This window comes from Huiozyma naganishii, chromosome 11, assembly GCF_000348985.1.
Source record: "Huiozyma naganishii CBS 8797 chromosome 11, complete genome".
NCBI classification, from domain to species: Eukaryota; Fungi; Ascomycota; class Saccharomycetes; order Saccharomycetales; family Saccharomycetaceae; genus Huiozyma; species Huiozyma naganishii.
This window is the reverse complement of record NC_035932.1, coordinates 458,864-482,744: the sequence shown is the minus strand read 5'-3', so window position 1 is coordinate 482,744 and position 23,881 is coordinate 458,864. Positions and strand designations below refer to the sequence as shown.

General features: G+C 46.7%; 10 protein-coding genes across 10 annotated transcripts; 6 read left to right on the top strand and 4 right to left on the bottom strand.

Moving 5' to 3' along the window:
- Positions 1 to 100: 100 nt before the first annotated feature.
- KNAG0K02390 (40S ribosomal protein eS19) lies at positions 101 to 921 on the bottom strand (the record flags this gene model as incomplete). Its single annotated transcript, XM_022610564.1, has 2 exons — positions 101 to 515; positions 902 to 921. 2 exons carry the CDS (start codon positions 919 to 921, stop codon positions 101 to 103), a joined length of 435 nt encoding a protein of 144 aa, XP_022466847.1.
- Positions 922 to 2,667: 1,746 nt separating this feature from the next.
- On the top strand, positions 2,668 to 4,566 carry TRF5 (non-canonical poly(A) polymerase TRF5; the record flags this gene model as incomplete). Its single annotated transcript, XM_022610561.1, has 1 exon — positions 2,668 to 4,566. One exon carries the CDS (start codon positions 2,668 to 2,670, stop codon positions 4,564 to 4,566), a length of 1,899 nt encoding a protein of 632 aa, XP_022466846.1.
- A 439-nt stretch (positions 4,567 to 5,005) lies between these two features.
- On the top strand, positions 5,006 to 7,657 carry CLA4 (serine/threonine protein kinase CLA4; the record flags this gene model as incomplete). Its single annotated transcript, XM_022610560.1, has 1 exon — positions 5,006 to 7,657. One exon carries the CDS (start codon positions 5,006 to 5,008, stop codon positions 7,655 to 7,657), a length of 2,652 nt encoding a protein of 883 aa, XP_022466845.1.
- A 176-nt stretch (positions 7,658 to 7,833) lies between these two features.
- Positions 7,834 to 12,822, bottom strand: MON2 (Mon2p; the record flags this gene model as incomplete). The annotated part of the gene is made up of 1 exon (XM_022610559.1): positions 7,834 to 12,822. The coding sequence occupies one exon, from the start codon at positions 12,820 to 12,822 to the stop codon at positions 7,834 to 7,836; it is 4,989 nt and encodes a 1,662-aa protein (XP_022466844.1).
- Positions 12,823 to 13,017: 195 nt separating this feature from the next.
- MRX6 (Mrx6p) lies at positions 13,018 to 14,493 on the top strand (the record flags this gene model as incomplete). The annotated part of the gene is made up of 1 exon (XM_022610558.1): positions 13,018 to 14,493. One exon carries the CDS (start codon positions 13,018 to 13,020, stop codon positions 14,491 to 14,493), a length of 1,476 nt encoding a protein of 491 aa, XP_022466843.1.
- A 124-nt stretch (positions 14,494 to 14,617) lies between these two features.
- RIM21 (Rim21p) lies at positions 14,618 to 16,225 on the bottom strand (the record flags this gene model as incomplete). The annotated part of the gene is made up of 1 exon (XM_022610557.1): positions 14,618 to 16,225. One exon carries the CDS (start codon positions 16,223 to 16,225, stop codon positions 14,618 to 14,620), a length of 1,608 nt encoding a protein of 535 aa, XP_022466842.1.
- Positions 16,226 to 16,482: 257 nt separating this feature from the next.
- On the top strand, positions 16,483 to 18,537 carry MSB3 (Rab GTPase-activating protein MSB3; the record flags this gene model as incomplete). The annotated part of the gene is made up of 1 exon (XM_022610556.1): positions 16,483 to 18,537. One exon carries the CDS (start codon positions 16,483 to 16,485, stop codon positions 18,535 to 18,537), a length of 2,055 nt encoding a protein of 684 aa, XP_022466841.1.
- Positions 18,538 to 18,854: 317 nt separating this feature from the next.
- PUS4 (pseudouridine synthase PUS4) lies at positions 18,855 to 20,081 on the top strand (the record flags this gene model as incomplete). Its single annotated transcript, XM_022610555.1, has 1 exon — positions 18,855 to 20,081. One exon carries the CDS (start codon positions 18,855 to 18,857, stop codon positions 20,079 to 20,081), a length of 1,227 nt encoding a protein of 408 aa, XP_022466840.1.
- A 130-nt stretch (positions 20,082 to 20,211) lies between these two features.
- On the bottom strand, positions 20,212 to 21,813 carry MID1 (Mid1p; the record flags this gene model as incomplete). The annotated part of the gene is made up of 1 exon (XM_022610554.1): positions 20,212 to 21,813. The coding sequence occupies one exon, from the start codon at positions 21,811 to 21,813 to the stop codon at positions 20,212 to 20,214; it is 1,602 nt and encodes a 533-aa protein (XP_022466839.1).
- Positions 21,814 to 22,380: 567 nt separating this feature from the next.
- On the top strand, positions 22,381 to 23,385 carry RFC3 (replication factor C subunit 3; the record flags this gene model as incomplete). Its single annotated transcript, XM_022610553.1, has 1 exon — positions 22,381 to 23,385. One exon carries the CDS (start codon positions 22,381 to 22,383, stop codon positions 23,383 to 23,385), a length of 1,005 nt encoding a protein of 334 aa, XP_022466838.1.
- Between the last annotated feature and the right edge of the window lie 496 nt (positions 23,386 to 23,881).

The window sequence follows — 23,881 nt, the reverse complement described above, 5'->3', positions numbered from 1 at the left end:
TGTATGAAGAGAAAGGCAACTTATATAATTGATGATACACACACATACAAGATTATTAAATCTTTAATCGCATATTGGGGTAGGGCTTTGGTCAACACGTTTATTCGTCTTCTTCCAAAGTTTGAGCGGCGATACGGTCCAAATCTCTTTGACCGTTCTCGGAGATTCTTCTGCCACCCTTTGGAGAGATTTCGACAATGCCGATTTTCTCCAAAGCCTGTAGGGCCTTTCTGTTGATGGAACCGGAGGCGTCGACGTGCTTGGATGGTCTGGCACCTCTGGACTTGGAGTTACCGTAAAGCTTGTTCAATTTGCCGACACCGACTTGCTTTCTCAAGTAGATGTGTCTGGCAACGGAGGCGGCACGCTTGTAGAACCAACCTTCGGAGTCTTGTGGAGGCATCTCGTTACCTTGGGAGGTCTTGACAATGTCAACGTAACCTGGGACTTCTAGCTTACCTTGTCTTTGCAAGAAAGAGGCATAGGCGTTGATGAATTCTTGAGCAGAAACGTCTCTGAATAAATGTAGAGGGGGGTACTATGGTATTTGTAGAAACTCATAAGTAATATGAGCATCGTACAAAGCATATAACGATTTGTTAGTAAGGAAAGTTTTAAGATGGTTTAACATTATGAGGATTTCATGTGACGCATGGTGTAAGGGAACGGTTCCGCAAGTGTCTTGCCCACTGATATCGAGCATGCAGGAGGTTCTAAGAAGAATGAGAGTCTAACCATCATTATCAAGTTTCCCTGTCCAGGGATCTGCAGTCTCGACCACAGCATTCATATCTGGTACCTTGTTCAATCTCAAAATATCCACGGTCATAAGTTCTCCTCTCTCTCTCTCTCACGCACACAGTTCCCTCCTCAAAATCGTTCCATTGAATAATTAACGTACCTAACAGAAACACCTGGCATTGTTATTGGTTGTTTTTGTGTATATACGGTGTTCTTCACGATGCAAGAACCTCACTGTTTAAAGCCTGTGTACTGAACAAATCCACAAATGAGAGTAATCTTTGATAAATTCTACATTACAACAACCGAGCGGAACGCTCCAGGCAGAGGTGTCTGCCCAGCGGCGGCCACTCGCCAGGCAGAGAGCAAGCGTAGGCCCCAGCGTGGCGGGGCCGGGCAAAAACTGGAACAGGCCGGCTCTCTGCCTAGACACTCGCCCCAGCTCCCTCTGGAAAGCGGGAAAACAAACTCAAAAAAAACAGTTTTGTGAAAACGCAAGAAAAATAACAAAAATTGAAATGGTGTGCGGATTTGGTAGAAATGTATGGGTGTAAATGCCGGGGACGTCTGGGAAGTGTGCATTCCCGTGGTCGTGCTCTTGGCGAATTCCACTACGGTTTCGTTACGATTCGCAAGCCAAGACGGTTTCTGATGTCGTGGCGAAGACCAAAAAAGTACAGTAGGAACTCGACCACACGAAATGTCCCCCTCGCCATGCCCGCTCGCCATTCCTCCCATGTTACCACCGCGTCGCAACAACCACAGACAATAGCAAAGTCACCGTGAGTCCTTCGCGCAATTCGCGACTGCCAGGCGAGACTCGGTGCAGTGTCCTACTAACTGTTACACACGGCGGAATCCAAGACGCGTCATTTCGCGTCCTTTTCCAAAAAGAAGAAAATCACATTTTTGGCGTCTGTTTCCTCTCATCGCAACGGTTAACGCGAAATGTCATCGATCGAGTTGGATCAATCGTGTTCGTAAGTGGTAGAAGATCTGCGCCGGGGGCTGCAGCAATACCCCTTGGGGTACCGTGTGCGCCCCAAATGGTGGGAGAAGAAGAAGGACGGAGGAATAGAACGTCCGTTGGGGATTCCGTGTCTTGATCTCACACCGCGATTGCAAATAATATATAAAGAGGCTGGAACGGGGAGCTATTCTAACGGTAATGATACCACCATGTTCCTCTGGCTTGTTCACTTCTCGGGAAAGGAAACCACACAAAATTCCAACTATTGTCCCTCATTTCTTTAACAGTACTATAATACATCAATGCAATTCCAATCCGTACTAGCTCTATCTGCTACTCTTTTCACCGCTTTGGTCGCCGCTGACAGCGTCACCTACGTTGACATCACCACCACCCCAGAGGTCACCCAAATCTGTTGTGTCCACGGTCAAGTCCACCACGACTCCACGTGTCACCAGCACGGTCTCTTCTGGCTCTGTCTCCGCTGCCGTCGCCGCCTCTTCGAAGAGTACGTCAGCTTCCTCCTCTGCCGCCTCCACACTTTCCGTGCAACAGCAATCTAAGAATGCCACAGCTACTGCTCCAAGTGTGAGCACGTTTGCTGCCGCCGGTGTACAAGACAACGTCCCATTAGCAATGGTTGGTGTCGTTGCTGCTGCTCTGTGTCTGCTATAAACGCAAACAATAATGTAAAATACTACAAATTTGGTCCACTACACAACAATCATACATTCTCTGTCCCCTACTGCATCTCATGAACCCCAGATACGTCAAACTGACCCACCACATCCCACTACCTCAACTTCTATAAAACATAATATTATATAATACATACATACAACTCGTGAACATTTTTTTTCACTTAAAAAATTTTGATTTCAAGAAACGATGAGATGAGATGAGCGTAGTATTAGATACTGTTTGTTGGGAGGGTTATTTGCAAGGGGAGGCTGGCAATGCGTAACTGGAGAGGGAAGCGGTTGAGGAAGTTATCCTTCAATAAAGTGCGGGAGCACATCGAGGTGTTCAACTCCGGGTCTGTGTCGGATTTCAACGAACTCCAGAGTCTAAACGATGGTAATGGTAGTTCAAGGAACCCATTTGAAGAGTTGAAAGTGGATGCATCGTACGATAATTTATTGTTGTCCATGGAGGACACAGAACTGGAGGATAAAGTTTTGATTAAGGAGATCGATGAGGCAAGTTCGCAAGATGGGGGTGAGCCACCGCATGCACTGCGACAAGAGGATACGCTGACTTTGAACAGAGACTATATAGCTTTCTCTGATAGCTCTGCAGGGGAGGAGGAAGATCACAATTCCACGGACGACGAGGTTTCTTCTGAATCGAGCAAGAGTCCCATGGAAAATGCACAGCCGGAGTTCAACCCGAATTTCCCCTGGCTTTTGAACCAAGACCATTCACAAGAGAAACAAATCAGCCAGTGGCTCACGCAGGAGATTAAAGATTTTGTCGCGTACATATCACCCACTGGGAGTGAGATCATTTCACGTAACCGAGCGGTTCAGAAGATTCGGAAAGCCGTGAGATCGCTCTGGCGAGACTCGGATTTGCATGTATTTGGGTCATACGCGACTGATTTGTACATGCCCGGTTCAGATATCGACTGCGTTGTGAACAGCACCTCAATGGATAAAGAAAACACTCAATACTTGTACGAACTGGCTCGTCACTTGAGAGATGAGAATCTAGCCGTGCAGATTGAAGTCATCAGCCGAACAAGAGTACCCATCATCAAATTCATAGAGCCCCATTCCAACCTCCACATCGATGTGTCCTTTGAACGGCTAAACGGTATTGAGGCAGCACGTTTGATCCGCGGCTGGCTTCGCGAGACGCCCGGTCTGCGTGAACTGGTCCTCATCATCAAACAATTTCTTGCAGCAAGGAGGCTCAACGACGTCCACACGGGCGGGCTAGGCGGATTCAGTATCATCTGTCTCGTCTACTCATTTATGAATTTGCATCCAAAGATCCGGACCCAAGAGATAGACCCTCTGGATAATTTGGGTGTCCTGTTAATCGACTTCTTCGAGTTGTACGGCAAGAACTTTGCGTACGACGACGTGGCACTGAGCTTCAACGACGACCATTTCCCCGTATACGTACCAAAATCACATTGGAAGTCCTTGCTCCCGGTGAGGAACTCGTTTGCACTGGCAATCCAGGACCCGATGGAACACTCGAACAACATCAGCCGGAGCTCCTTCAACATGAGAGTGATCAAGAAGGCCTTTGCCGGTGCGTTCGACCTCCTGACAAACAAGTGCTACGAATTGAACATGGCGACCTTTAAGGACCGTGTCGGCGAGAGCATCCTGGCCAACGTCATCAAGTACAAGGGCGAGCGGAGGGACTTTCAGGATGATAGGGCCTTTGTCGAAAACAGGGCAATACTGGAAAACGAAAAGTTTCACCGCAAAAGGGCCCGGACCCTATACCGCAGCGGGAAACCTGCTGAAGATGTGTTCCTGGACCCCAGTGATGACGACCTGATCACGGGTGGCCACGACGATACGGAAATGTACCGTCTGGACGAACCTGCCAAGAAGAAATTAAAGAAGAAGAAAAAGGCAACTCCCACACAAAGAACCAAAACTGTGACCCCAGTCAAGAAGAGTAAACAGAAGTCGAGCAGCAAGCACCCAAGACAGAGCATCGACTCCCTAATGGGCCTCTCGGACCACGACGGCGACACGGAAAGAAGCAGTGTGGAACCGACCCGCTCAGAGACCGGCAACGCAGCCAACTTGAAGCGCGCAACCGTCGACGCCCAGACACGGAGAGACTACTGGTTCTCGAAGGGCCAGGCACTCGCCAAGGGCAGCTGGTAGCGTCCCCTCTGAGCGCGAGTGCCCTGTCCTGCCCATCGAGACCCTGCCCCACAGTGGGCCTGACCAAATCACGTGATATTACCCAAAAGGGCGGAACGCGAAAGTTTTTGCTCTTTTTGGCGATTGTTTCCTTTTTAGGAAATCCCTGACGCGTCTGTTTCAAGATCTGAAATTTTTGACTAGAAAAAAAAAATGAAGAATAGAAATATAGACGTTCAGAGAGTCTCGAAGAAGCTCTGGTGACTGTCCAAAACTGGCGTGTATCAGGTCCTGGGTACGTGTATAAGCTGGCATTGGCGAGCATTGGGAAGTCAAACAACGCATCAACACTTCCTGTCTGTTAAAGGAGTAATAAACGGAAACTAAAACGATAAACGGTGTCCTAATATAACACTTTCAATAGTCGCTGCAAATATACACGTGGAGAAGGATTGTAGACATGTCTCTATCTGCTGCTGCCAACAAGATATCGGAGAGTGATTTCCAGAATATTGGGCCTGCACCTCGGCCACCCACCGCTGCGCGGGCCAGTGGGTCTGTCGCTTACAACCAGACACAGCCGACTACGAAGTATATGAACCAGCTGAGTTTGGGTGCCTCGAAGTTTACGGACCCTTCAAGCCAACAGGTTTCATCCAGGTCGATCTCATCACCACTGCAAGATACGAGAAGGAAGGCAGGATGGGTTTCATATAAGGAGAACGGCATACTATCGTTTATTTGGCAGAAGAGGTACATGGTACTAAATGATCTGTATCTAGCGCTTTACAAAAATGAGAAGCATTTGGATGATCCCCTGATTTCAGTTCCGTTGACCAGTATAGTCAGTGTAAGCAGAAACCAAATGAAGCAAAACTGTTTTGAGATTGTACGCATGAACGAAAGAACGTCACTGAACCTCTCGAACGGGGGGCTGAATGGGTCTCCCCGGTCGTCAAGTTCCTCATCCGATCAAGCATCGAAGAAATCATTGTATGTGGCAACAAAGACAGAGTACGATGTACACTCGTGGCTGGACGCCATCTTCGCGAAATGCCCGCTTCTGAGTGGGGTCTCGTCGCCTACAAATTTCACGCACAAAGTACACGTTGGGTTTGATCCAGAGACGGGCAGCTTTGTCGGGATGCCCACCAACTGGGAGAAATTGCTGAAACACTCGCGGATCACAGGTGACGATTGGAACAACGACTCAGCTGCCGTTATACAGGTGCTGCAGTTTTACCAGGAATACAATGAGATAGACATCAATGGGCAACAGACCACAGGTGGTCCTGCCAGCGCCAGATCGCAACCGAACTCGTTGATCAACAAATACCCTAGTACATCGTCGGACGTTTCGTTGGGGTCGTCGTCGTCAAGCTCGAGCTCCAGTTTCCAGCAAAACCGTCACGCCTCAAACGAAATGATGCCACAGAGACGTGCACCATCGCCTCCAACGTCACATGGCTCCAACCATTCGGTGACATCGCAGCATAAGCAACAAGCTATGTCTTTATCTCAGCGCGCTCAACTGAATCAGAGTTACATAACGTCACAGCAGCAGCATCAGCAGCAGCAAATGGAATCGCAGAAAGTAGTTTCTCCAACTGCGGTCAATTTGCCTCCCAGATCTGCTCTTCGCCAAACGCCCCGTCAAACACCTCCACCACAACAACAACAACCAATGCAATATCAACAGCAACAGCACCAGCAACAGCAGTATCCCCAGTACCAACAGCAACAGCAGCAACAGTATAGGCAACAGTTCCCGCATCAGTACAATTCCGGCAATCAAAGAATATCTCCTGTTGCTCAAAACACTAAACCGTATCACAACCAGCACAACCCTTACGCTGCTCAGAAACCACAACAACTACCCCCACAGCATGGACAAATTCAGACTGCCCAAAAAGTTTCTCCAGTCAAACAAGGACCTAGCATTTCCCCCGTGAAGCTGCAACCGCAAAGGGCTGCACCCAAACCACCCAGTCAAGTCGCGGACAACAATATTAGCGTCACAGCAGCTGCAGTAGCGATGAAACAGGAGCCGCAGGTGAACAAAATTATTCAACCGGCACGGGAGGCACCACGGAAACCAAAGACAGAACCTAAAAAGGATGTTGGTGTTACAAAACAGAAAAAGACTTCAAAGCCAACAATGTCGAATGCCGAGGTTATATCTAGGTTGAGGAGCGTTTCTATCAACACGGACCCTTCGCCACTATTCCAAATGATCGAAAAGGCAGGCCAAGGTGCTAGTGGGTCGGTCTACTTAGCTGAAAGACTGGTACTACCTCCATTAGAATCACGCCAAGCTGAATCCGATGGTGAGAATATGAAGGTTGGCGATAAAGTGGCTATCAAGCAGATGATACTATCTAAACAGCCACGTAAGGAACTGATCGTTAATGAGATTCATGTAATGAAGGATTCAAAACACAAGAATATAGTCAACTTCATCGAATCGTATTTGAAGACTGAAGATGATCTATGGGTGGTTATGGAGTATATGGAAGGCGGGTCCTTGACAGATATTATCGAAAATAGCCCGACAAACGGCAGTACTCATTCCCCACTAACTGAACCACAGATTGCATACATTGTTAGAGAGACCTGTCAAGGGTTGAAATTTTTGCACGATAAGCATATTATTCATAGAGATATCAAATCTGATAATGTTCTTCTCGATACACATGCCCGCGTTAAAATCACTGATTTTGGGTTTTGCGCAAAGCTAACGGACCAAAGGAATAAACGTGCTACAATGGTTGGTACACCTTACTGGATGGCACCGGAGGTCGTAAAACAGAGAGAATATGATGAGAAGGTTGATGTTTGGTCTTTAGGTATAATGGCGATCGAGATGCTGGAAAGCGAGCCTCCTTACCTGAACGAAGATCCATTGAAGGCCCTGTATTTGATTGCGACCAATGGTACACCGAAACTGAAGTATCCGGAAACACTCTCATTGGAGATAAAAAGGTTTTTGAGTGTTTGTCTTTGTGTGGACGTCAGATACAGAGCTTCAACTGAGGAACTGCTCCATCATGTGTTTTTCAGTATGGCGTGCGAACCTAATGAACTGACACCGCTACTGGACTGGAAGGACTAACAATCTCTCCCGCTGATATACATTACGCTAACTCCATCTACTCCGACGTTGGATGTCTTCGTTAGCGTTTACTTGACTCTATCTATAAATTTTTACTAGGGTAAATACGACCTAACATTCAAAAACTATCTACAAATGTACCACAAGCAGGTCGAACGGACCGTATAACATAATACTCAGATCTGTGACGTGGACATCACCGTCACAAAGTTGAGAGATATTTCAGTTACCAATTTCTGTAGACCGACAACTTTGTGTGACGACGGTATCATTTTCAACACCAATGGATGTAACAGTAAAAGGCTATCTATTTCAACCGCGTAGTCTTTGATTTTTTCCCGCGACAGATTAAGAACGATGTCCAAGAGGCCCTTTAATAGCGTCAGCAATTCTAGTTTTCTTACTTTAGGGATTGGTGCCCTGTCCACCAAGTTTTCGTCGGATACGTACTTTCTTATGCATAAAGCAATCCTTGACACCACATATTGGGTACTAACCTTTCTCAGCGTTTCGAACTGTTGGCCCTCAAAGGTTATAAATTTGGACAGATCGTTCAGACAGGTTTGTGAGCAGTACGTCTTGGACAGCAACTTAGGTTCCACCGTGGACCCGAATATCTCCTTAAGGTCTACTGTGCAGACTCTTCTTGTAACCTCACTGAGGTTCTTATTTTCAATAAATGCCTTTTCTAGCTCATCGAGTTCGTAGACAAAAGATGCAGACCAAACGCTAGAGATAAAGTGCTGTAAATGTTCCTCGTTCATATAAGAGATTACATCCTCTTTCAAAAGTATTTCCTTGAACTGATTGTATTCTATCAGGTCGTTCTTTTCACTTGCGGAATCAGTTGCCCAGTTGATACGTTTTATCGGGAAGCTAGTGATTTCAATAAAGATATTATGGAATTCTTCTTGGATCGACGAACTCAAAGATGGATGTACATCCGGTTTGAATAACTCCGTTGAGAGAATCCGAAATGCCCTTGAACACAGTACCCACATTGGAGTATCATTATCCTTGCTCAAATCAATTAACGGTTTTTCTAATAATGTCAGAAAGATTTTTTTCAAAACCTTTAGTAGATGCTTCTCCTTAGATATCGGTAACGTGATATCATCAATCTTATCTAGTCTTTCAAAAAGACTTTTACTGGCCAGGTAACTGACCGCCTCAAAAGATGGGATACGAGTTAGTGTGGCGTTTGATAACTTAGACGCCAATTTCTTCAGAATTTTCTCTCTTGTATCAAACATCAGAGTAGTCATGTTACTCAACTGGAAAATAATCAGTAATTCGATATCATTGGACTTATTTGAGGGAAACAAGGTCAAACCACTCAATACTGCAGCTTGCAAACTTGATGGCCGGTTGTTGTCTTTCGTGTGCTGGGGTAGGAGAGGATATTTGGCTGCAGAAGTAAACAACCCCAATGAGTTTTCGACAAATGGGAAATCAACTCTATGATATTTTTCCATCAATTGATACAACTCAGCAAATGAATTTAATAGTTCCAGAACACAGTCATATTCATTCTTCACAATAAAATTATTTTGCTCAATTGAATCATTGTAAACAATGACGTATCCATTCCACAACTGTTCGCACTTTTGAAGGATCTCTGTGGATACATCATCCAACAAATACATAGACTTCAGCAGCTCTCGATAATTGTTGATGGCGACGTATTTTACCCCAGTTGACTTGGAAACAAGCAAGCGCTCGATGAAGCCCAAAAATGTCAACCAGGCCTCTGTGCAAACAGGATCCGCTTGAAATGTCGTGAACCTCGTTGGATATAGATTGGTCAATCCGCTGATGCATACGTTGAAAAATTCCGCATATTCTGCAACATTTTCGTCTTGCGAGTTTTTGGTCAACAAAGGCTTTAAGACAATAGAGTGTATCAAATCCCAAGACGGTAAACAATTAGAATGGGAGTCAATGATCCTGAAAAAAGTTTGAAGGGCCCCCTTTTTAACCTCAATACGCTTATCATTCGAGCACTCAATTAATGACTTTAGTAAAAAGGTCCATAGGCCGTTATAAAAATCATAAGGATCGGAATCGGTGGAGGTGATAATCTCCATCAGTTGGCCCTGGTTGACCTTCTCGATGAGCTTTTTTCCGGTCTCTGTTTTAAATTCTGGCTCGAACCGGACTCTTAAATAGTCACCTACCAACCAGAATTGACTTATGGAGGAAAAGGATATATTCAGATTTTTATCCTGGTTGACGTAATGCACAAGCGTTTCTATAACATATCTTATAACCTCTAAGGGCAGTGTCTGCAGAAAATCGTCAGATACGAGCTTAAAGACTTCGTAGGAGACTTGGACCATTTCGGTTCTCTTTTGTACAATTGCATTGAGCAGCGAAGAATCTTCAGTTTCTTTAACATTTAAAGAGTCGACCGACCCATTTAATAGCTCAAATGGGGAGTTGATGATTTTGAAAACAGTCAACCACGACTGCGTCAGCAAATCCCCAAACTCATTCAGTATACTCTTCAAAGTCGATAATATTTCCAGCAAAATCTCTGATTCGGTGTTAACAACTCCCTCGTAAATATCACTCTTTTCAATTTTCAAGTTAGACATCTCCTCGATCGCCTTTAACATTGCACCAATGATTAGGTTTTCCATCATATTAAATTTCTTCGTTCTATCATCAATATCATCAATACTACCAACCTCGTCTGATATTGTTTTGATTATGCTGTTGAAGATACGGGCAATGTATAATCTCAGTGTTGTGCTTGAAATACGCCTCGTGCCAAGCAAGTTGACAAAGTAGTCCATAATATGCCACCATGGGTCTTTACCGTTCCCGTTCCAAAATCTTGAGTAATTAAATGTCGAAAGTTCGCTGAGCTGCGTAATGTAGAAAGACTTGTTGTAGATGCAATAGTTCAGCTTTATCTCCCTTTCAACCTGTTGCTCAGTCTCTGCATCTTCAAGGTTCGAATCTATTGGGTGATAGCTGAAATCGTCGAATAATGTCGCGTTGGAACTTTCAATTAAACTGGTTATTAGAGTTCCGAATGCGGGCTGAGAGTAGAGCGGTGTCGTTTCTAGCAACTTCAGAATGCCTGTTTCCACTGTGTTTATCTCGTTCCTGGATAAGTTAGGCTGTGCCGGTATATCTTGAGAGTAGTAACTTTCCATGAAATCCGTAGAGGGTCCGTATATGTAGTACGAAACCCATTGCCAGGTGATAAATATATGATTCCAGTTGACGGGAGAGAAAACAGCACCCAGTGAAACGGATAACGAAACCATTGCACGAAATAAGCTCAGGTGTTTTGAGTTTAGCACTCTTGGGTGCATAGACTTCTTCTCTGATGGTTTCTTAGTAGTAGCATTCGTCGCGTTAACTTCGTTCAGACCGATCAAAGACCCACCTATTGAACTCAGCACGCCAGACTTGTCCGAGGTGGAAAGTCTCTTGTTTTCTTCTATTTGGGTGCTCTCACTTTTTGTCGTATTATTGACGATCGCTATAGAGAATACCCTCAGGCATTGGTCCAATTTGTCGTTTAAGTGCAACAATCCAGCTCCATGGCCCAGCTTTTGGAAAGAGCGAACCAGGGTATGGAATATTTGTGTGTCTAAAGCGGTCGAATAGAGAAATGTCTCGTTGATATGGAACAGGTTAGCGAAGACTCCGTTGTAGAAACCCATGACTTCTGAATTTCGCAGATCTATCTCTTCATTATTGTTCTCATTCATATCACTGGAGGCATCCATTGCGATGTTACTCAATGACTCTGACCAACTGTTAGAAAGGGACAAGATGAGCCAAATAAGGTACGAGACGTTGACAGGTGGTGGGTGGTTTTTGTCCAGCAAGAACATGAATTTTGTGCGGGCGACGGCCGTTTCGTTTGAGATCAACGGCATCTCCAGTTTTTCGATCACCTTTGAACGTGCGAGAGCAGGTAAGACTTCCGGGGATTGCAGTACGTTTATGCACTCCTCAAGAAGAGCTGTGACGACCTGCTTCTTCTCTTCCGAATTGTCGTACATGATGTATATGGACTTGATCATGTTGAAGTCTTGAGAGACTTCGTTGAACACTTCAAGAGAGAGGATCCTCTGCCACTGTGGGACGTTTGATCCTACCGAGATCCCGTGTATTAGAAGTGACAAAATGACCTCGATTTCAAGGCTCATTGGCTCGAGGTACTCTTTATTAAGCAACAGCTGGATACAACGGTAAGCTCTGACTGTTAGTGAGAAGCTCTTCGGGGTTGATATGCACCTGAGCAGCAGCGGTATCGCCTTGATCCTCAGCAGGAATTGCAGATCAGGGTAGTGCAGGAACGCCCTCCTGTTGTTCTTCAAGAGTGATTCTAGTACTTCCAATCCGTAGTCGAGCGAGATCTCCTTGACTTCCAGGATTCTCGGTACATGTGGTGCAGACTCTGTTGCATCCTGGGTGGCCGCTGCCCTTTTCGTGTCCATAGCAGAGATGAGATTATCGAACAGTTGGTTTGCGTCGTTTCTGAAAGTGTTCACTTTGATCGTGTCGTTGTTGCTGACCATGACATCGAATGTTTCGCCCAGTTGTTCCATGTCGTCTGCAGTTTTCCCGTCCCATTGGTAGGACAACCTCTCAAAGATTTCGTCGACCAGTTGTTGCAGTGCGGCACTGGCGGTGCTCGTCACTATCGATGATTTGGTCGGCAGGTGGAACAGGTTCGTACAGCAGAGCACGAGTTTGGCAAGCAACCCCCCGTACAGGTACTGTGCATACGTCTTGAAGAAGATGGGCACAATCTGCAAGATCTTCAGCTGAATCTCGATCGCAAGGTGTGTAGCCTCTATAAACGCGTCTAATACCTCCGAGAGTCGCTCACGCGGGATGCAATTGAGCGAAGCGAGCCCCTGAAGGCATTGCACTGAGATGGTGGTCAATTTGGCATTGCGCGACGCACAAGCAAGCACGAGCGGAACGACAAAGTCAGGGTGTCTGAGCAGGTCATCAGAGCTCTGCACGGTCCTGAGGATCTTCAGTGACTTCTCACAAGCGTGTCTCACCTCGCTGCTCTTCCTCTTTGACTCGGAAAGCAGGCTGTGTAAGTCAGCATCCAACCGTTTGTGCAGTATACCAAACTGCGACCCGCCAGAAGCAGCAACAGCAGATGTAGCAGATGCAGAACTCATAGTATCGATATCCTAGTTGAGCGTCTACCGTGTACTCTCCTAGAACCTCGGAAACGTTTAAAGGTTTGTTGTGTCACTTGAATTCAATATTCGATTACGTTTTAAAAGGACTCGAAGACGAGTAAGGTACAGAGAGACAGAAAGAGAACAGTGACTGGTAGAGTGTGTTTGATCTACTGTACGTGTGTGTTTGGGATGTTGTGTATTGCTCGTATTGGGCGGTATGCTGTAGTTCCGCGAAAGGTGACCGTTGCAGAGACTAGGAGGCTTTTCTCCTCAAGCAGGACGAAGAATGCTGGGGGCGGCGTCACGAAGACGGACGGTTCTGGAGGTGGGACTAGTGATAGTAGTGGTAATAGTAGTAGTAGTGGTGCTGGGACCGATACTGCTGCGAAAGGCTCTGCGAACTGTTCGGTCCGTGCGCCCCCGGCGAGGCCTCGTGCGGACAGGTCGGACAGGACTCGTGAAATCGGCGGACAGGCGTCTGGGCAGTCGCCTGGGAAGTTGCCCAGTCTGGCCACATTGGGAGGGAGTTCCGTGCGCTCCGTGATAGTGCCAAGAGTGCAGCCCACGGATCATATCGGTGCAGACACAATACACACAGAGGGACTCTTCGCTGGCTATAGACCTCTGTTCTTGGGGAACTCGTCACTGCCGTCGGGTTCTGGTGACTTTAACGGATACACGGAACACCGCATGGATTCTTTTGAGTCCGAGGGGAAGCCAGTGATTCCCTGGGATGCGTCGATCAGCGGCCTACTGTACAAGGATAACGCATTTGGGAAACTGTCCAAGGATATCGTTCACAGACTGAGACCGTTCAAGGTGGATTCGGAGAAGCTGGGCGGACTCCCCGCGGCGGAAAAACCACAGCTCATTGTCATGAAGGTGCATAATACGAAGATCAACGACGAGTCCGAGCTGGTGGACCTATTCAACGTTAAACACACCAAAAAATACAGGCAGCATCACCACAACGAGCTGAGCAAACAGAATTTGACCGTGCTGGAAAGACAAAAGAGGCTTACCACTGTGAAAAACTATCAGATCGCACTACAGAAGCTGGCATTCAACTACAAATTCATCAGAGACGACCAGATAGCGCTTAGAAACGTCATCAAGAAATTGAACAGACACTTCTCGCTGAAGTTTGAGGAAATGTCGGGGCTCACGGTCCAGAACGAGTCCAGAGAATCATTTCTGCCCATCTACATCTACTTTCAAACGTCGATCGTATCAAAGCGGCTGTTTAAACGGTTTCTTAGAAACAAAATAGATTTCCACACGTCACCATTGATCTCGACAATCTTTGCAAACTTGAAGGCGGACCAAGAGAAAGTCACTTTTGAAGGGGAAACAGGCCAGCTGTTGACAAAGAGAGTGAACTCACTTGCAGAGCATATCCCATCTCTGGTTTTTGTAGATATCATGAGATCCACCGAGTGCCTAATCCACCCAGGTCCAGTCCCAGGCTTCAAAAAGATGTACTGGCTGAATCAAAGGAAAAGACGCGCTACTTTTGGCCGCCACAAAAGGGACAAGGACTACGTGTTTAGTATCTCTAGGGATCAAGTAGTTTCCAGAAATGGGAGCAGGTGCATGAGTCATCCGGTTAACATATACTGGAAGGACACTACCCAAGCGTTTAGGGAGTGGGAATACTACAATTGACCACATCTTCGAGGTCCCCACTCCTTGCCCGTGTCACCTCAGCTCATATACATAGAACTCTTAACAAATATTCATATTCTTCGTCTTTATATAACAAACCTTAATGAGAAAAAGGACCCTGAAATTAAACCATTGATAGGTCTGACCCGTCTTCTAATTCATGATCCCTGTGAGTTCCCTGTGATCCCACTTCCTTGAGTACCTCGTTGTCCTCTGGGAGTTCCTCGTCAGATGCAAATACAACGTCTTTTGTATTGTACACAAATGTCTTGTCTGGATTATCAAGTCCAATTCTCCTGCTCACCATTTTCGCACGTTTATTCTCCGATTGTTCCGTATTCGAGTTGCTGCTCAGTGACCTTGTACCAAGCTTCTTCAAGACAACTTGATCTGTGAAATAGGTAAATCTATCGAACGCGTTGGTGAGCTTCTGCACCATGATGTTTTTATGGCTCTGTTTGGCGTTGAAGTTGATTTGGTTCACACTTATCCTATCCATAGAGGATCTAGTTTCTCTGGAAGTGCTACTTAGCATGTCGTGTAATTCTATGTCACCATGAGAGCTCGAATGCGGATGAGAGTTCTCGTCGTCATCACTTGACACCACTTCGTCTCGCTGAATCGCATCCTGGATTTTCAAAGCGTATTGGGCAAACATGTAATCTCGCTGCTCGTCCTCATAGATGGGTCTCCCAAGGATTGATTGTGCCTGAACAGTTCTCTCTATGGCGTTGAGCCGCTCAAGCCATTCCCACACCAGGAACGTTGAGCCGACGTAACAGGTGGTCGTGAACAGTTCACCCAATTCTGCTATCCACACATTCGCAACATCTGCAATAAAGAACCCTGGAAGAAGCAGCACCGCCAGGACAGTCAACAATGTGAGAAAGGCCATCTGTAGAGTCTTGCACCATAGTCTTCTCTTCTGGATAATGTACGAGAGCACCAATACGGCATACGACGCTGCCAACGCTATCCGAAACAGATAGATGAATGGGGGTAGTGTATCCCAAGTGATTGAGTGTCCTGCAACAGTCCTGTACTGCGGGATAACCCACAGTATATTTGTCGCAAAACTGAGGAACACGCCGCAGAATAGGATCAGCTTCTTCTCCTGATTCCTCTCAAACGTTCTCATAATGATGAATACCTGACAGAGTTGCAATGTCAAAGTTGTGAGGAAATCTAGCGTGGTGAAGGTGGCGTCTTGAGAGAAGAACTTGATGATGGCCTTGGACACGGCGGCGCCATGCTTGTTATGCTGATCGCTCAATAACTGCAGCAATCTCCCCAGTGCAATTGTCAGGTTGATGCTCGCGAGCAGAGAGCCCAGTTTGAGCGACCGTGAGGCATATACGTGAGGTCTATCCCTCGTAATGATAAACGTCAGCACGGTAAGACACAACGTTATCACAAAATTCGCACTGAAGGACATCAGAACGGCGTAGATCCCGGAGGAAAACGACCCACCAAGCCGGTCCTTATTCAACTTCTGCGGGTCCCAGTCCTTCGTGATCACCGGGAGGTAATGCGCAGGAAATGCGACAAAATTGCACGCCATGTACACTGGGTGGTTCTCATAACAGTAGCTTCTGAACCTAATATTGTCCGCATACAACAGCGGTACTGGTAGATCCCGACTCAGCAGGATCCCGCTGCCAAGCTCGTTCATCTCGCAGCTGCGGTACACCTGGTCTGAGTCCGGGGAATATCTCCAGATATTGCCATCCATTCGAACGCAGCAGGCACTAGTCTCGCATTCAGCAAATTGTACCAGTTACTCTGATACTTACCACTTAGTCCTGCTGCTTTTCCCTCTGCCAGTGACAATCTCCTTAGTAGTAGTGGTAGTCGACCATTCGATATATCATTTTAAAAAGCTTCAAAGTTGAGATCACCTCGGGGTTGCAGGTCGTCGCGACAGTTCAGTTCCAGACGAGAGGCCATATAGTGTTCTGGAGAGTGTCTGCAGGGAGCACGGAGCTGATCATGGCCCCGCAAAGCTTTACGAATAGGCTTGCGATGATCAAGTCACCGTCTGTGCCGAATTTCGCGGGCTCGGACCCCCGTTCGAAGAAGGTGGAGTGCGATCATATTAGTGACCCACGATTGCTCAGCGCGCTGACTCTCGAGCTAAGTGACGCCAGAAACAGTGCAGTGCTCTCCAATTTGCAGATTGGCAAGGACCACTTGGAATCGAGGGATAATAGCAGCTCGAATTTGAGCGTTTTGGACTTGTACAACGACAACATCGATGACGATGACGTGAATCTCCCAGGGGGCAAGGAAGGCAGTAGCGGAAGCATTGGAAGTGAAATAAACCTTTTGGGGCATGAGCTGAACTTGCTGTCTACGACGCCCGAGGTTGATCCGGATGATGCTGATTCAGACAATCATCGTGATGATGAGGATGATGATGGTGATGACAATTCAATTGATCAAAATCGACCGAAGGAGACGCCGCATGTCAATGAAAGTTCTAAGGTGTCCGGAAGTAGAGAAATTTCCCTCGAAGATCAATATGATGAATACGGTTTCAAGAAGCAATCCAATTATGCAGATACCGAGGTGTATAATAGATGGTCTCAAGAGTATTCCGAGTGCTGCTCACGAAGGAGATTCAAGTGGAGGCAACTCATGCAGAAGCACAGAATTTCCACGGATGGTAGTAGTGTTCCTCTTGTGTTCCCGCCAAAGAATGAGAAATTGAAGAGGTATGTGAGGAAGGGTATACCTGCAGAGTGGAGAGGCACCGCTTGGTGGTATTTTGCCGGGGGACAGGAAACTTTGGATGCGAATATTGGTGTATACGATAAGCTCGTCAAGAAAGTGGAAAAGATCCAGCGAGGACACAAGGCGGAGAAGTACAGCAAAGTTCTGTCAGATATGGAGATTATCGAAAGAGACCTGAATAGAACTTTCCCGGATAATGTGCACTTCCAGAAAAATGATACGAGCTCTGGAGAGGAGCCCGAAATGATAACCTCTTTGAGAAGAATCCTTGTGGGGTTTTCCATCTACAACCCGAAGATTGGATACTGTCAATCTATGAACTTCCTTGCCGGTTTGCTCCTCCTGTTCCTCAGGGAGGAAAAAGTGTTTTGGATGTTGGTGATCATAACGTCGCGTTACTTGCCGGGTGTCCACAATGTTAACTTAGAAGGTGTAAACGTTGACCAAGGTGTTTTGCTTCTCTGCGTTAAGGAGTACATACCAGAGCTGTGGGCCCAAATAAAGCCCACATGCGAACAAACAGTGCTATCCACGAGGGGCAAACGCCCCGTTAAGAATGAATTTTTGTACAGACTACCCCCGATCACATTGTGCACAGCAAGTTGGTTCATGAGCTGTTTCATAGGCGTGGTCCCCATTGAAACCACGCTGAGGATATGGGATTGCATGTTCTACGAGGGGTCGCATTTCCTGTTCAAGATCTCGTTGGGGATACTGAAACTGAGCGAGCATAAACTGAACATGAACAAGCATAGGGGCCGCGGTTCCCCACTAAACAAATTCTATCAGCATGGTGACTCCAGTAGTGGCGAAAGGGTCGACCGCCTTTACGGAGAGGATGAATCGGATATAGAGATGTTTCAAGTGATTCAATCGTTCCCCAAATCGTTCATAGACGTCAACGATCTTTTTGACAGGACTATATTCAAAAAGAGGGCGTCATTTAACAACCTGGACCAGGAAGAAATAGACAGGTGCAGAAAATACGTTCAGACGCAGAGAAACAAGTACAAGGAATTTGTAGAACATAAGGATGTGAGGGGCGGCGATTCAAGGCAGATCGGCGAGCAGACCCGAGCGACAAGTGTGAGCAACGCACCAAAGTCAAAGGGCGTGGTACCATCTACGGCGCCGTCGTCACCTAGTTTGAGGAAACAGCACGGTAAGAGTGGCACGCTTCGAGACGACACAGATCTGAGGACGGTGCTTGGGAGGGAGGATTACGGGTTCAAGAGAAGTCTCACGAACGGCAACTGGAATAACGGGCTCAAACAGAAAATGAGACAGATGCGCAAGAAGAGGGATAAGTGAGACGGGTACAGGAAGTGTTGTTGTTTTTTGGGTGATTCTTCCTGCAATTACACCAGTAGCATTAATTTTTTATAGATATACGGTAGTGGTCCAGATAGGGGAGGGGAGTGGAAGAAAGATATAATACATCGGTGGACTGAGAAGGGGATCTGATCTGGGTACCGTTTCCCTCTGGGCGAACTGAAAATATCGACTTTAAGAAGTGAAAAAATTTTGGTGAAAAGTTTCGATTCAGATGCGATGACCTGACGATTGAAGAGAGAGATGTGGAGATGAGGGAGGTCCTACAGGCTATCAAATCAAGCGGGAGAGCGGTAATGAACGGGATATTTGCAATTGAGAAACCCAGTGGGATCACGTCGAACCATTTTATGCTGAAAGTTCAGCATCTGTTTAATGGGAGCTCCGTTTTCTCCAAAGAGATCGCCAGGTTAACGGCGGAAAGGATGCAACAGTACAGGGAGCAAACCGGGAAAACGCCTAGCAAAAGGAAGTTAAGAAAGGTTTCCAAAGTTAAGATGGGCCACGGTGGGACGCTGGATCCGTTGGCATCTGGTGTCTTAATAATTGGGGTCGGTTCCGGGACCAAGCAGTTGGCTAATTATTTGTCCGGTACAGTAAAAGTGTACGAGTGTGAGGCATTGTTTGGTGTCTCGACAACGTCCGGTGATGTAGAAGGCGAGATCTTATCAGAGACCTCTACCAGGCATTTAAAAATGGAGGAATTGCAATCTTTGAAGGAGAAATTCGAGGGTTCTTTGAAGCAGACACCGCCCATCTTTGCCGCATTGAAAATGAACGGGAAACCACTACACGAGTATGCACGGGAGGGGAAACCTTTACCGAGGGCCATTGAACCCAGAGAGGTAACGATCTACGATCTGACCATATTCGAGAATTCCCTCTCCAAAACGCACAATTATCCTCTGCTGAGGCCGACTACCTATGAGAGTAAAGACACTGTCAAAAACCTGAATGCCAACTTACTAAACGACACTCTGTATTTTTCTAAAGAGTATTGTGAAGCGCATAACTTAGACACGGAGGTGGCACAAATTGAAGATCCTATCCCGTTAACGCAAGAGGAAAGTGATGAGATCGCGAGCATGGGCGATCAATACAGATCTCCTTTGCTACATTTCAAAGCGAAGGTCTCTTCCGGTACTTATATTCGTTCGCTTGTGAGTGATGTCGGGAAAGCACTACGGTCGTCGAGCTATATGGTGAAACTGGTTAGGCTGCAACAACAAAAGTGGTCCCTGGAGAAGGGCAATGTATTTAAGTTGGAAGACTTTACGGAAAACCATGAGGATTCTTGGACCAAAGTGTTGCAGGAGGTATTTGACCGTGGATCTGAAGTGAATATCTCAGAAGAGTTCGTTAAAGCAAAGCAAGAATTGAAGGAGGTTGAGCCTAGAGTTAAAGCGACAACCACTGAAGTTGAAGAGGCAGTTGCTGAGGCCCCTGCGATAGACACAGATTCCACGCAGCAAGAATCTGTGGAGGGGAACACTGGGACGAAGCGGAAGATCGATGATGTGTAAATAAACTATTCTATCTTTATATGAATATGCATTCTCTCAGGATTCCCGCCCATATATCAACATGTATATAAAACCCAGGCTAATACCCATGTATTCTTCCAAAATTCCCATCCTTATGACCTTATCCCATCTAAGACTTCAAGGCATGTGTGATATTTCCCAAAAAGTTGCATGTGGGATCCCAGGAATCCTCGATAAAGTAGTTGTAACTGTTCAACAACAGTTCTTCATTTTTGTTCGACGACGGGCAAGAAAATCCGAAAACACTCGGGCAGTCACTTACAAGGTTGTAACACATGTTGATGCAGGGGAGGATTTCGTAATAGTTGCGGATTGGCCTTATGTATTCGTTGATGAAGGCGTTCCTATTATCATTTTTGCTCCTCATCAGGTAGTACTCTGAGTGTCTTGTGGTGCATCTGGGAATGGAAACCGCGCAGAGCCAATCTCTGTACGATCTTGCACAGTCCTCACAAGTCCTCAAGGGTGAATACCTGGCGTCCAGTTCCGTGTCACACGATACCAGTTTCAGTGCGCTGCTGAAGTTGGCGTATACCCCCTTGGCGATATTGTCATAGGTCTCAGCCATTAGTGTTTTATTCCCAGCTGCCAACGAGGAGGTCGGCACTGAATACATGACATCTGTGCAAAAATCGAGGCCGTATATGAGAGAGCAACTATCGTCTATTGCGGTGGTGAACTCGATATTTGAGAAGAGAATGCCACCAACGTCGGAAAGGTTACCTCTTTGGCCAATTTTTTTGGTAAGATACGCGACGTATGACGTTGACATATTGAGCCCCGTGACGTAGAAGAACTCGCTGACCCCGTTCCCACTGGAGGCGATGGTTTTTTGTACGCGTAGGGTGTTCTCCATCATATTGGAGCTGACGTTGACCTCGTTGGCAGAGGTGACCAAGTAATTACCGTTTGTCACGGCACACAGCGAGAAATTCATCTGAGCTTGCATCAGCTTCGTACTTTCCTCCTCTGTGTAGATGTATATGTCGTACAGCGATGGATCGTATACGGAGACGTTCCCCATTTGTGAGTGATGGTCCGCGGAGACGTTACCGGTCATCAGTAACGCAGAGTTATGATCCGTGTCCAGAACCTCTAACCATGACCTTTCGTCCCATTGGAACACGAGGTCATTCTCCGATATGCTGAGCCTGTACGACCATGTCATCTGTGCAGTCTCTGGTGTCACCTGTAGTGGCAACTTGGACGTGGTATTGTAAAGCTCCACAACGACGTACAAGTTCGAGAACTGAGACTTGGTAAAGGCTGTCTGATCAGTCACGTTTAACGGGCACACTTCCAACGCTTCGACGTATCCGGACGAAAACGCGACCGATTCGCCAATGGATGCATTTACTGCGATTGTATCGTTAAACGCGTAACTTAGTCTCACTTCTACCTCTAAACTGTTGAACGATGCATTCTCGAAAGGTGGTTGGCTGCATATATTACCACTCATGAAGATGAGAATTTCGTAACTGGGTGCGAACCCGAGTCCCGAGGACTTGTCGCTGATGTTGAACATGTAGAAGTCCTGCTTCCCTGGAGTCAGCTCTGACACTATGGGTGTCCACTCGGCTATATTGTCCGAGTTAATGATGGACGTAGACGATCGCAGTGCACCGTACCTATCAAAATCAAACCTGGGCACCCCCCACGAGTGCACCGCACTAAACACTAGCCCGCATAGCAACCACAGGGCAGACCACATAGCAACCCACTCCCTGATTTTCTGCCTAAGGTGTCGTCTACTCACCGCTCAACGGCAGTATCTTGGCATCGCGAGGCAGTTCTTCTTGACAAGTCGATGAAGCCGGTTCAACGTACAAAGTGACACAGCAGTGGGCCCCTAGTGGTACCGTGACGATGATGAGGACAACCACGAGAGTACCTGTTCCAGTGTGCTTGTGAGTACACATTATCAGTGTGTTCTAGTTGTTGTAGACTTGCTCTCATGGCAGAATTCTTTGTATCTCCTTGGTGCAGCGTCTGGGCGGCTCCAGTTCTTGCCCTTGTTTCACACATCGAGGAGAGAGTGAGTGAGTATGTAGGGCTATTTGCCCACAACTCTGTGTGTGCACTGCGTCTGAATAATAACCATGCGTGGTGTTCTCCCTTGGCATCAGCAGCACCGAATTTCTTTCTGCAGGTCTTCCTCCTCCTCTTCTTCTTCTTCTTCAAGTTTTAAGAATTTGAATTCGTCACTGCTTCAATGGTTGAAAGTGACAATAGCAGTCACAGTAGCATTGGTGTGTACCTGCGCGACATTGAGCCTGTGATGTCTAGAGAGAGTCTGCCCTGGGTGGAGAAGTACCGTCCTTCGAGTCTGGACGATGTGTACGGTCAGGGAGAGATTGTATCCGTGCTGCACAAGTTTATACAGGAGAACAGGTTGCCCCATTTGCTCTTCTACGGCCCGCCCGGGACAGGTAAGACGTCTACGATTGTGGCGCTTGCTCGGGAAATATATGGAAAGAACTACTCGCACATGGTTCTCGAGCTGAACGCGTCTGACGACAGGGGGATCGATGTCGTGCGGAACCAGATCAAAGAGTTCGCGTCCACGAGGCAGATATTCTCGCGTGGGTTCAAGTTGGTCATCCTGGATGAGGCGGATGCAATGACCAATGCGGCGCAGAACGCGCTCCGTAGAATCATTGAGAAGTACACCAAGAACACGCGGTTTTGTATCCTTGCCAATTACTCGCACAAGTTGACCCCCGCTTTGCAAAGTAGGTGTACCCGGTTCCGGTTCCAGCCTTTGCCCGAGGACGCTATAAAGAGGAGGATCGCCAACGTGCTCGTGCACGAGCATCTGCGGGTTTCCGAGGATGCCGTGCAGGCGCTGATCAAGTTGTCGAAGGGGGACATGCGGCGTGTGTTGAACGTTCTGCAGGCGAGCAAAGCGACGTTGGGAGACGACGAGAGCGATGAGGTTTCTACGGATACCATTTACGAGTGCTGCGGTGCCGCGAGACCCGCTGATCTGCGGAAGATCTTGAAGTCTATCCTGGAGGAAGACTGGAACACTGCGTACTACACATTGCACAAGATCAGGCAGGAGCAGGGACTTGCACTGATAGATCTGATAGAGGGGATCATGGAGATCCTCGACCAGTACGAGTTGCAGCACGAGCAAACGAGAATCAACCTGTGTATGAAGCTTGCGGACCTCGAGTACGCGATTTCGAAGGGCGGGGACTCCAAGATCCAGAGCAGCGCGCTGATCGGCGTCGTGAAGACCTGTTTTGAGAACGAGGTTTTGGAGGCGCAGCCGGCATAGTCACTACTTCGACAGCTTTATATCTTTGTATTAAAGTTTATAGTTTTAGCGGGTTTTTAATTTGTGACACTCTATTAGCTTGTACTAAAACACAACACCTTGCACCAAACATTATAAACAGATCGCATGAGAGAATTGCTGAATATAGAAAATGCTGGATATAGAAAATGAATATGATAAGGATGATAGGATATCATCATAGGCATAAACAGGACACACACTTGATAAAAGACACAAATTTTAACGAGACAAATAACGATGCCACAAGTGTGGAGGTATCCACGACAGTGAGAAAGTGAAGAGCCACACCATTGACTCTGAGCAAATTCTCAAATATATAAAACCTAGCTACCTCGAATGAATTGATCCTTCTATCTGTTACAATATAGAAGAGATCATCGAACCATATACTTATATATTAAGTATATACCAGAAGTCATACCTGAACTAAAACATCTCTTTACTCTACTACAATGAATAGCCACGGCGAACAAGA